The sequence below is a fragment of the Gymnoscopelus microlampas genome (genome assembly GCF_963454915.1).
Source record: "Gymnoscopelus microlampas genome assembly, chromosome: 9".
NCBI classification, from domain to species: Eukaryota; Metazoa; Chordata; class Actinopteri; order Myctophiformes; family Myctophidae; genus Gymnoscopelus; species Gymnoscopelus microlampas.
The window spans coordinates 13,159,132-13,172,104 of NC_139946.1; the positions used below are offsets into that span (position 1 = coordinate 13,159,132).

At 39.5% G+C, this 12,973-nt stretch overlaps 1 protein-coding gene across 1 annotated transcript; it reads right to left on the reverse strand.

The window, feature by feature from the left end:
- Positions 1 to 209: 209 nt before the first annotated feature.
- Positions 210 to 10,498, reverse strand: rex1bd (required for excision 1-B domain containing). Its single transcript, XM_084067473.1, has 5 exons — positions 10,371 to 10,498; positions 9,548 to 9,630; positions 8,131 to 8,335; positions 2,888 to 2,976; positions 210 to 694 (listed from the first exon to the last, which is right to left on the reverse strand). The coding sequence occupies exons 1-5, from the start codon at positions 10,395 to 10,397 to the stop codon at positions 622 to 624; spliced, it is 477 nt and encodes a 158-aa protein (XP_083923599.1). The 5' UTR covers positions 10,398 to 10,498; the 3' UTR covers positions 210 to 621.
- Between the last annotated feature and the right edge of the window lie 2,475 nt (positions 10,499 to 12,973).

Genomic DNA, 12,973 nt, shown 5'->3' on the forward strand with positions numbered 1-12,973 from the left:
ATATCCCTATGTATAAACTGTATATACTGTACTGTGTCTCATTGACTGTGTGTTTTGAAGACAAGTTTTATATTGCATATATTTTTGTAACAATATATTTAATAAACCTGACTTGATGATGTTATATTCTATTTTTAATTATGGTTCAGAAACATACGTAATGATTGTGTGTATAATAGAACAGTGAATGAACATGATTTGTCTTGGAAAGTTTTTTTTATTGTTTCAAAAAAACAATTATCAGACATATAAAAATCTGCTTGAACTCAGAGAATTCTTTTACATTTTATGTCATATTTCATAATATTTACAAACACCACAACACCAGAAACATAACGTTTTTTTCGCTGAGCCACGCTCTCTGCATGCCATGAATGCACGCGGCTTGCATCCGAGATGCCCTCCTCCTCCCTGGGTTGTGGTTTGAGACTGCGGTATTGAGAAAGAGAGGCGGGGCCAGGCCAGGCACAGGCAGGCAGGGATCGATAAGTGCAACCGATGAGTCCAAGGTGGGAGCTGTCCTCAGCAGTCGATCAATCAGTGCCGGCCGATCGATCAATCCCTGTGCCTGGTGGTCCGAAAGGAGCCGCCGGCCAAAGGGCCCTCACAGGAATCGCCTTGTCAATCACACTCCTCAGAGTCGTACTTAAAGTCCTGCATGATCTCACTCAGAGACTCCTTGTTCTTTATGACGCTAGAGAGAGAGAGAGGGTGGGGGGGGAGAGAGAGAGAGAGAGAGAGAGGGGGGGAGCGGGGGGTAGACAGACAACAGAAGAGAGGAGTAAAGTTGAGTTATTTAGAACAGAGGTTCTCAAACTTTTTTATGTCAAGGACCCCCAAAATGACATGTATTTGGCCACGGACCCCCCATCTCAAAATATTTGTTCCAGGAACCCCGCAGAAGCAAAGATTTGAGTTACAAATGTAAAATATATATATATATTCAAAGGTTTGCAAAAATGCTCACGGTTTTAAAAAAATAGCAGATATACCAGCTCATAGCGCGGCACTCGGTGCCGCGCTATGAGCTCGTATATCTGCTATTTTTGAATAGCCAAAGTATAAAAGGTTAAAGTGGTTAAAATGATTGTGATGCTATATTCACACATGTTGCTGGGGACCCCCTGGAACCCCCCCTCAAGGACCCCTGGGAGAGACCCCTTGAGAATCAATGATTTAGAACACACTGTTCTGTAAATATGCATCTGAGACCGAAGAGTAAACAGAGTGTTTGTTTCAAAACCAACCCCCCAAAAAACATATCGTTGTTGTCGGGCAGAAACCTCATATCTCTATATTTTCTAACTTTTTGTGTCACACAAAAGTATCAAAAGTAGCAGATATACAAGCTCGTTTTTTTTTAGCTTGTATATCTGTTGCTTTTGCTATTTTTGAATTTGAATCCTGAAGTGTTTTGGACATTTCCAGGTTTCCACCCGACAGAGATGACATAATGGAAAGATGGGGTTGTGGAACTGCCTTACCAAGTCGTGTAAAAACACCATATCAACTCTCTGTGGTGCAATTTATGGTGCAATTCTTTCTCTAAGGAAGCCAGGACATTCTCAGAGAGCTTCCTAAAACAAGGCGCTCTTGTTTCGTGCAGAAAAACCCAAGCTGCACAGTAAAGTCCTCGGTGTTAAATCTGTAATCCATAGGATTTATTTCCCTTTCCGGGATTTGAACCCAGCTGGGTCTCTCCCATGCGGCAGACAAAAGTTCTACCAGTCGAGCTATAAGACGGAACGCCCGCTTGGGCATGGGGGGAGATATTGGTGCTTTGAGCTCCAGGCAATACCACTAGTGTTACCACCAGTGGTGGAAAGTACATTTACTTAAGTAAAATTTTGAGGTATTTGTACTTTACTTGAGTATTTCCAATTTCCAATACTTTTACTTCTACTCCACTACATCTCAGATCCAAATAATGTACTTTTACTAGCGGACCGGTAGGAGACACAAAGGAGACTCCTTTGTGTCTCCTATCAGAACCGCTGCCGGTCATCAAATGATTGGCTTAGGAATGCGACAAAAACTAAAGCATATCCATGGATTCAAGTCTCCATGGGGTGACTAATCGACAGGAAAAAAAAGTCAAAAAGTGAACTATCCCTTTAAGGCTAAGAGGACAACACAAAAAGTCCTGTGGACTATTCAATAAAATATTTCTGGATTGCAGCTCTGAGAACGTAAAAAAAAAAAGTTAAATTAACACAGCATTTTAGGCAGTGTTGATTTTGTTGACTAAAACTATGACGAAAGATTTTCTAATAAAAACTAAGCTATGATGACTTCAACTAAGACTAAATATATTGTCAATTTTGTCAACAAATAAAAACTAGACTAAAATGTTAGAGAGAGACTAGCGGAGAAGAGATCCAGTAGAACTAAAAGACAAGTCATTTTACGTTTGGTTTGGCTCGAGTGTTGCGCTCTGAAAATAGCAGATCTACAAGCTCACGACGCATTGTGTAGCTTATAGATCTGCTATCTTCAGCACACAACCAAGTGTAAAATCAGTCATTACGACGCCATCACGGCCATTTTAGTCGACTAATAATCTTATGATATTTAGTCGACTAAAACTAGTCAAAAACTAAAACATTTCAGACGACTAAAATATGACTAAAACTAAATGGAATTTTACTCAAAAGACTATGACTAAAGCTCAATCAAAATTTGCTGTCAAAATCAACACTGATTTTAGGTAAAGAAGCTGAATGTTGGGTGTAATGCTAAGTGTAACACGCACATGTTTCAAATGTTTTCCTATACATGCCAGCAGGCACCATGGCATGCAGCATCACATTGACAGAGACAGTGTAGGCAGGGGTCAACGGGGAGCTAAAGTAGTAAAAAGGAAGGAGCTGTAAAAAGCTGCTCTTACTCGTGCTTGATCTCTTGAATCTTCTCCTGACAGCCTTCGTCTTCTGGGTGATCCTGGGCCCTCTGCCTGGCCAGCTGCAGCTTGGCTGTCTGTGGACGAGGCCCCGTCACATCAGACATATGCAAACCATTCATCAATGTAGTATGTTGTTGGGCTTAAGAGAAAGATGACGCCGGGATGAATTACGCCGGGTTACATTGCAATGCTGGCCGGAAATTTGCCAGAAATGTATTTCTTTTTATTGTTATTGTTAAGAAAGGATGCATATGCCAAGCCTTTTTTGTGCGTCAAGGATAAAATGATCTCACAACGTGTTGCGACCCTACGCGTTTGTGAGCACGTTAGAGAGCGGCTATTTTCCGCGCGCGAAGCCAGCACGAAGTATAAAAACGAAGTATAAATCTGGTTTTAAGAGTGAGAGGAGAATGCTCTCAGGCATGATAGTCTCGCTCATAGGACATGCGGTCTGTGTGGAGCCAGAGTCATAACATTTTAGCACCCGTCTGACTCAAACAGGCTGACCATGAAGAGAGGGCGTAATAGATGCCGCTGTTCACAAATGGCTGACTTGACATGGCGTTACTTGTAAAAGCATCACAGCGTTAATTCCCATAATATTATGAGAGGATCTGATACCTTTTGGTAAAATGATACCCTGAGTTGCACAATAAAACAAAACAAATGTACTCTGTTAATACACTCTTGGTATTCTAGTGGCCTATAAATAAAATATATTAGAATGACCTTGAACTCTACATTATTATCTGGAGTACTCTCAACATTCCACTGACAAATCTACCACAAAATTCCAACACAGGAATACACTTTTTTTTTGTGTGTTTTCTACATGAATTCTGCCTCCTTGTGGTTGACTTGAGTAAGTATACCAGACCAGATTAACATTGGTGTGAACAATAACTCCACAATGAAATGAACAAGAATTTGTAGAATCGCTAAACACACAAAAGATGTAGGGTAACCCTCACTCTAAAAAGTGGTGTTTATTCACCTTGACGTGGACAAATAAACCCATGTGTAATGAAGGTTCTTCTATCTCCTTCTAGACCTTAGACCTTTGATCTGAATTTTATTCATTTCACTGTTTTATTATTATATATATTGTTTTTGCTTTTAACATGTACTGTAGCACTTTGAGATTTGTTTCAAAAATAAAGTGTGTTACAAATAAAATGTATTGTTATTATTATCATCTCTGCCTGCTTTTTGAAGTTAATAGTCGGCGATCCACAGGACCAAAAGCTCAAGAAAATGGGTTTGGAACCTGACATGGGATGGGCATGCTATACGTTCTGTTTGCACGTTGTGTAGGCTGTCAATAAATGCTCCCCAGATACACAGAACACATGTGTGAACACCAAGTTAAGAAATACACTCTGCAGATGCAGATTTGTGGCCTGTTGAAAAGTTAATCACTTTCTGTTCTTCGCATGTGAGTGGATTTGAACATCTGCTTGTTGATGACATGTGTTATTATTTTCCTTACACTTTGTTCCTTGGCTCTTGGGAGTCTTCAGTGTTTGGTGTCATCCATATCCAGGTCTTCCAGTGCTGTCAGAACTGGAAGAGCTTGCAAGTATTTCTCCATTGCTGGCTGTTGACTGATGCCAGTGAAGAGTTCTGTCTTGGCATGCAGGGTTGTAGGTTTTCTCATGTGCCATGTCTGTCCCGACACCATTTAAACAGCATCGGTTTGATGTACGGAGAGTGAACTTCTTGATCCTTTTCTGACAGGGCATCCAGTAGCTGGACATCGATGGTAAGCACAGATATGCACTCCAGAGGGCCAGTTGCACCACCTCACTCTAAGTTCAAACTTACATAGCTTAACCCATTCAACCCGGGGACACGTCTCTGTCGTTTCAGATTTCTTTGGCTATTTTTTTGAAAAAACTTGAAAATGTGTGCAAATCTTTAATTGATATACATATTTTATATTTAAAGATTTGCACAAATGTTCAAAAAAATAAATAGCCAAAATAAATCTAAAAATGACACCGATACTTTCCCGGCTAAATGGCTTAAATGGCTTTTTAAAAGCCATTTAAGCCATAACTAGGCTAAGGTTGAACTTAGTGTGAGGTGGTGCAACTGGCTCCTGGTCCTTCTCTTCAATGATCAACCATCTGGCAAACGCAGTTCCCAGTGTTGGGCAAACATGGCTGAATGTATCATAGTGTGGTCACGCAGCTTGCGTAGCCGTCTTTGATTTGTAATCTTTTTTTTTTTTTACTGTTGAACGACAAAAATGTTTGCTGAATAGAATGACATAATATTGGCTGATGTCCTGACTCAGGGCAAAGTTGATTACTGTTGAAGTAAAGATAAAAAAAACTAATGGAAAGAATACAAAGGGTTTTGAATAAAATGGCTATAAATCATTTGGAAAGGCTCTTGTGTGAGTGTATTTCTTAACTCGTGTTGTCCCACACATGTGTTCTGTATATCTGGGAAGCATTTATTGACAGCCTACACACAACCCACTGAGGAGGATTCTAAGAGAGGGAATCTTGTTCACATTTTACGGTAAAAAAATAATAAAGGCTGCATAATACAAAACACAAACAAAAAGTATATCATGCCATGTCAGGTTCAATATATTTTGAGCTTTTTTTGGGCCTTTGGATTGGGTTTAGCACCACAGGGGAAAAGCTTTATCTAGCCTGTAGATGATTGGTTCTCAAAGTGGGGTCCGGGGACCCCCAGGGGTCCTTGGGGGGGTTCCAGGGGGTCCCCAGCAAAATGTGTTAATATAGTATCACAATAATGTTAAGGTGTTATACTTTGGCTATCCAAGAATAGCAGATATACAAGCTCATAGCGCGGCACCGAGTGCTGCACTATGAGCTTGTAGATCTGCTATTTTTGAAAAAAATCGTGAAAATTTGTGGTCATTTTGGAATATATATTTCTTAAAGCGAACATTTGCAACTCAAATCTGTGCCTCTGGGGGTCCCTGGAGCAAAATATTTGAGATGGGGGTCCGTGGCCAAATACATATAATTTTGGGGGTCCTTGACATGAAAAAGTTTGAGAACCACTGCTGTAGATTGTCTATTTTCTGTAAAGAGATTCATACAGAGACAAAAAGGGGGTGGGGCTCTGGTCGACAAAGTATATAGGGTTTAAATGGTTAAACATCATTTGGTGGACATCCACCGCCAGGCTGTATCTAGTAGTCAGCAAGAATGCATGAGATTTATTGGTTGTATTTACAACCCATGTCAACAGTAAAAACAGGACAGGTGTCTGAGCTGGTAGCAGATTCACTGCTCTTCAACATAGCCTATGCCCTATAGGAATGTTTCACCAATGGCTATCTCATGTGAGACAGTGGTTCTTAAACGATAAGGATGAGTGCTTAGGCTAGTGGCTCTGTCTATTGGTGCACACAGACCATATGCTCCTTGTGAGTGCATGGAGCCTTTCCAATCAGACTCCAAATGTGTCTCACATGTCTCTGCCCTTCACATGTCTCGGTTTCCTTCTCTCTACACTATCTGAGAAATAAAGCATAAAAATGCCACAAATACGTATGTTAGGATACTACAGATACGGTTCAGTTCATATTACAGTCAGTAATATTACTCACTGTCACCATATAAAGTTGTTGGAAGGTGGAAGTAAATTGTTCGTGTTAAAGGACAACTTTGTTTTTTAATGTTTTAGTGATTTTTAACTGGGAGGGGGGGGGGGGGGGGGGCATTTGATCCATTGGTAATTAGTCATGAACGCAGCCTCCGATTTCCGTGTAACTTTGTACGCACATCCCCGCTGGGCCAAGGAAGAAATGCCACCCTACATTTTTCAAATCAGACTCATGGTGGCACTGTAACAGGCAGATTCACGTTTTGGCCTATTTATAGGCCTATTATAGGCCAAAATGTGGAATTTCTTCCTTGGCCTAGTGGGGATGTGCGTACAAAGTTTCATGGAAATCGGAGGCTGCGTTCATGACTATTTACCAATGGATCGAATGCCCCCGCCCCCCAGTTAAAAATCACTAAATAGTTAAAAATCACTAAATCATTAAAAAACAATAGAAAGCAATACATTTTTTTAACACTCATCTTTTCATTATTATCATTACAAACTAATAAAATAACCCTTGTTGTAAAAAAAACTAAGTTGTCCTTTAATTACAATGATATATTATGCGGAGCAAACTGTGACTTGTTTTAACCGTTTTTTTATAGGCTATGTTGACAATAACAAAAATACAAAAAACTACACTGGCCTTTTCCTTTAAAATCCTCTGGCGTCTGGCACTTTGTTTTATAATGCACTTTTCGGTCATGGGTGGGATGGCCGACCATTTTCACACAGGGACATACTGTGCATTTTGCACTGACTGAAGAAAGGTCCAGTACATTAAATAACATAACATTTCTCTATTCAAATGACTAGGTTGATGTCCATTGGCGAACGACGCCCATAGAGAACGATGCCCGTTATCGTAGCACTTAGAACTCAGTCTATGATGTCAATACTATGATGTCACATTGATGACATCAGGGATCTCCATGTATGGCATAAAAGGGACACAGACAGACAGATACAGAGATCTCCATATATGAGCATAAAGGGGACAAACACAGAGAGACAGACAGACAGACAGACAGACACAGAGATACGGTACTTGGATTTGGGGTTCTGGGCAAGCACTGATATGACCAACTTCCCGATCAGCATAACACACTCTTTGGTTCCTCTGTGATACACACACAAAGTTTGAAGACGACTGGCCAAACGGTCTTCGAGTTATGTATATTCGAATATGATTTATTTTTTCATGTTTATTTGACAGGAACAATACAAAAAACAATGTATTATTGGATCCGAGCACTTGATACATTGTTTTTTGTATTGCCCCTTATAAATAAACATTTAAAAAAATATATATATATTATTTTTAATAATAATAATAATAATAATATTCGAATATATTCGAACATTTGCTAATTTTTAAGACCAATATTTGAATATCATTTCTGAGGAAAGTTACCAGCCCTAAGACACACACACAGATTCCGTGGTTCTTTACTTGCAACCCTGTCCCACTTTTGGGCCCCTACACGCGCGTTGAGAAACAGACGCTGGGCATTTCCTGTACCAAATGTGAAAGCTGTTATCATATTGATTGATCGTAATGTCTGTGAACACGGCGCATAAGTGAAAACCAAACAAAAACACAAAAAAACAGTCAATATCAATGTTCTCCCTACCAGCTCAAGCTTCTGCTTCTCTTTGCTCTGCAGTTTGTCAATGTGCTCGGAGAGGTCTGGCCTGTCAAAGTCCTGGTGCAGTTTGTCTTTGATCTCCAGCACTTCTTTGGAGATGCCACAGAAGGCCTGCGTTATCTCGTGGACCAGCTGTCTGTAGTGGTCAAAGTCATAGTGGGGGCCCGTCCTCAAGTAGGCCTCATGTCCTCTGGAAGAAAGTTAAAAGTCGTCACATTAACGACAACAGACCAGCCGTAGAAACACCAGTTATCATTTTCTGGGAAATATTGGAAAAGAGAATCCGCACACCATCAAAGGCAAAAGGATTATGTGTCCAAAATAAGAACGCACTCATCATCCTTTTCACCCGATACGCTTGGGATGGAAAAGAGCAATTTAACGACAGAAACGACAAGAGTTATTAAAAAAGCTAAACGTAGGGCTGCAACTAGCGATTGTTTTATTAGCGATTATTCTATCAATTCCTTCTTTTTTTTTATCGAAATACAGTTTTTATCTTTTAAATATATATCAACAAATAGACGTGAAAGAATTTATATTGCTTTTTTTCATAATCAAGTGAATAAATTAGTCTGATAAACCAAGTACACCATACTTTATGCTATGTTGTAGGGTAGGGTGTCACGCAAAAATACAGAAAATACTGGCCAATCTAAAAAGGCTCTACACTGTGAGCTTGTAGATTTTCTATATTATTTTAATTCTTTCCCCCAAAATAAATCATCTGTAAAGTGAGGTGGAAACCTGAAACGGTTACTTCTCAGGATTCATATTCAAAAATTGCAAAAGTAGCAGATCGATAAGATTTGCTATTTTGGATGCTTTTGTGTGACCCTGTAGAGTATGATCAAGTTGGGCATGAATTTACAAACAAACAAAAAAACACAAAAACTTAAAATATGGAGATAAGAGGTTTCTGCCCGACAGCAACGATTATGTGAATTGGAACGGAACACTGTCCACTAAATCCAGAATACAATTAGTTGCATGCAGTAAATCAGGGGTCTTCAACGTTTTCAGGCCAAGGACCCCCAAACTGAGAGAGATGTGAAGCAGGGACCCCCTCTATATTGTATAAAATTGTGTTTCAGATTCAACTTTTTTTTTTTACTTGGTCTGCTTTTTTCCTTTTACACCTATATCTTTTTGCCAAAAATAGCAGATCTACAATCTCGCAACGCCTCGCGCTGCGAGGCGTTGTGAGCTTGTAGATCGGCTATTTTGTTCCCTTCAGAAAAGGGATGCTAAAAAGAAATCATATCACACAAAGATTTGGCGGACCCCCTGTAGTAACTCTGAGGACCCCCTAGGGGTCCCGGAGCCCCTGTTGAAGACCCCTGCAGTAAATGATAACATGAGAATCATCTGAGTTTATAATGTTCAGCTTTTGGTCACTTACTCCTCAAAGAGCCTGTAGGTTTCAACACGCTCAGCTTGCAGGGCATAAAACCTCTGGATCAAGGCTTTAGAGTCTGTAGGTACCTGATGAGACGAAGATGATAACAATGAAGAGCTGCTTAGGACCATGTAATGATGTATAACCTTAACATTTTTACTTTACTTGAGTATTTTCCATTTTCAATACTTTCAATACTTCTACTCCGCCTACATCCCAGAGGCAAATGTTATACTTTTACTCCACTACAATTATTTGAAAACTTTAGTTACTTTGTAGATTTTGATTATTAGAAAACATACCTAACCTCAGCCCTATACATTTCAGCTCATTTCAAAAGATTTGTATGGATTGCATTACTTGAGAAATTGTGAAATGGGATATTCTGCATAATGAGTACTTTTACTTTTGGTAATTTAAGTATATTTTGATGGCAATACTTTGGTACTTTTACTAATTGCAGTATTGATACTTTTACTTAAGCACAACATTTGAGTACTGTATCAATATTCTGCTGCTGTGGCCATTCACAGCAAGTGACTGACTATTACTTTGTATGAGTAACATCATACACAAAGAGAATCTCAAAAAGTAATAACACGTTATAAGAGGGTCACTAAAATCCTACAACGTTACGAGGCAATTCATTGTAATCCGGATTCAGCGAAATAAAACACATATTTTATAAGAACCACAGACAAAGTCCTCTTTATAGTTTACATGAACAAGTTAGCCACATGCTTAGCTTAGCACATGTTAATAGCCGGGTGCCTTAAAACAGTAGATAAGGTAAACTATGAGGTCAGACAGACTACTACATACATACCATAGTGGTGTTTGTGAATACTATCATTGAGCTTCAACGGTGAACTTTGTTTACGATACTGACATTGTTGTGATGATGGTGAGAGCATTTAATGCTTTATCACTGTAACGGCAGTGTTGCCATGTTTTGTGACATAAATAAGCAACGTCTAGGAAAACAAGCCCAAAAGAAGCAACTTATGCCACATGAGGACTTTAAACATCGGCTATTTGAAAAAAGCAAAATTACAAGCTTCAAACTTGTACATCTGCTATTTTCAAAATCTCTTGCAATAAAATGTGGAATATTTGGATTTTTTTTTTTTAAACATTCAAAAAGAAACACAAAATGCTCCCTGGCACAAAACACTTTCATGAAAAGTATTTGAGAACCACTGGTTTAAATAATAATTAAAACATTTGGAAGCAAGCCTAAATAAGCAAGTACACTTTAGAAACAAGTCCAAAAAAACGCAACTCGCAAACTACCGACTTTACAGAAGAAAAAAAAGTCGCTTATAATAAGCGGACATGGCAACGCTGACTGTATGCCGGTCTGGCCCCTCCCACCCGGGAGCCAACGATTCCGGTGGATTTTCAAAATAAAATTCATCGTACTATAATAGCTTTCAATACATTTGCAATGATTAGCAAAACAAAAGCATCCGTCCGTCCTTGGGATAGATTCATGCTTAATCAACTTCCTGCGTTTTATTGTTTGCTTATTTAAAATCAGTCTGTAGGTCATCCTAACTAATGTGAATTATGAAAAACTTTATTCTGTAAGACATTCTACCGGTATTGACTGCCACTGGCCCACCAAGCCGTGGTTCTAAATGTATGGTCCGGGGACCCCCCAGGAGTCCTTGAGGTGGTTCCAGGGGGTCCCCAGCTGAATGACTAATAGTTGAGATTGATAAAATAAAAAAAAAATTGGCTCTATGCACAGCAGCCATGATATTATCACTTCCTTCACAGGTGTTACCAATGATAATAATGAAGGCTCTGTTCCATTTAGTCTAGCACAGTGGTTTCCACGACCCCCATAACTCTGAGAGTGTACAATCATTTGTACACTCTCAAATCAAAATTTCATTAGCATCATTCGTAACACCTGTGAATGTCTTCAATAATATGGCTGCTGTGAATAGAGCCTATGGACCCTTTAGAGTCTGTAACTCTGAGAGTGCACACATGTGTATTAGGCCCTATAGTCATTTGTACACTAGTGTTCAAATGCCCTGAGAGTGTGGGGTCCATGTCCAAAATGTGATAATATAGCATAAAATCAGTTTAACCTATTTAACCCTATATATACTGTAGACTACATGTCTATTTGAAAATAGTCTATACAAGATCACAACGCTTGATGAGCTTGTGAGCTTGCAGATTTTTCAAAAAATGTGAATAGCCTATTTTTGAAACATCTCAACAACACAAATCTTGTATGGGGTCCCAGGCCAGCTCAGCTGGCACAAAATATTTTCAGATGGGGGGGTCTGCTACCAAATAGCCTACATATTATTGGGGGGGGGGGGGGCTGACATGAAAATGTTTGAGAACCACTGGTGTAGGCAACAAGTGTCCTTGTCCACATCTCAGGAGAGGTCATTGGGATATTTAGGTAAACGACTGAAGTATATTTTATGGTCTAGAGCGGCTATACTTAGTTTCCTGGGAGAGGTTCAAGGAGAAAGGTTCCAGTCAATGTTTCAGAAGTCAGGGCATATTTTTATTCAGCCCGACCCATGGCGGTTGCCTGATGGCCGGATTAGCAACGCACACATTCACATAGAAAGCACATTATTTTATACACTGTTTACCTCCTGCCAACAAGGGAGGGGTCAGGTAGTTTTAAGCCCAGCCCCTAATCCAATGGCCAATCACACACACACACAAACAGATTGCTGTAGGGTCGTAGCCAAGCCATCCCGAAACATCCTGGTAAAACACATTAACTTAGACACACTTAGACACAGTATTTCAAAATATAACCTGTTTGATAATTCTTGTTTAACATCTCTCAAGCTTTAGAATAAGCCCACACACATTATACATTCCTGATTGTAAACAGCAGTTAGAAATACAATGAGTCAACCGTTCCTTAAATGACGTTTCTCTTTGTTAACAACACAAGTCATACTTATCAAGACTTTAATCATTTTAACCACACAGACTTAAGAAAGAAGAATAATCAAAGTGTATATATTTTAACTGTTTACTCAAGTCTTCTTGACCTGGCTTCTACATAACCATCACTACACATTTACTGTCTGTGGCTGATGCCCAGGAAGGAACAATGGGCATTCTGATTAGTGCAAAAAAAGACAAAAGACTTGCCCTGATGATCAAGACAAGACAGAGGGTGTAGACGCCTCTGAACCAAGGAACACAAGGTTTATCAGAACGATTGTTGTGACTCTCACCTCTTACTCTCTAGTGTAGTACAATGGCCAGGAACTCTAAAAGAAGTGTTAACTGATTACATTACAGCTGAGCCCACACGAACAGTTGGGTGACGTTTGTGACTCCCTGGTTTACAGTATTTGACCAAATGTCAAACTCAGTTCTAAATACAAACCAAGTGCTTACCAATTAAAATGGAATATCATGGAAATACCATGT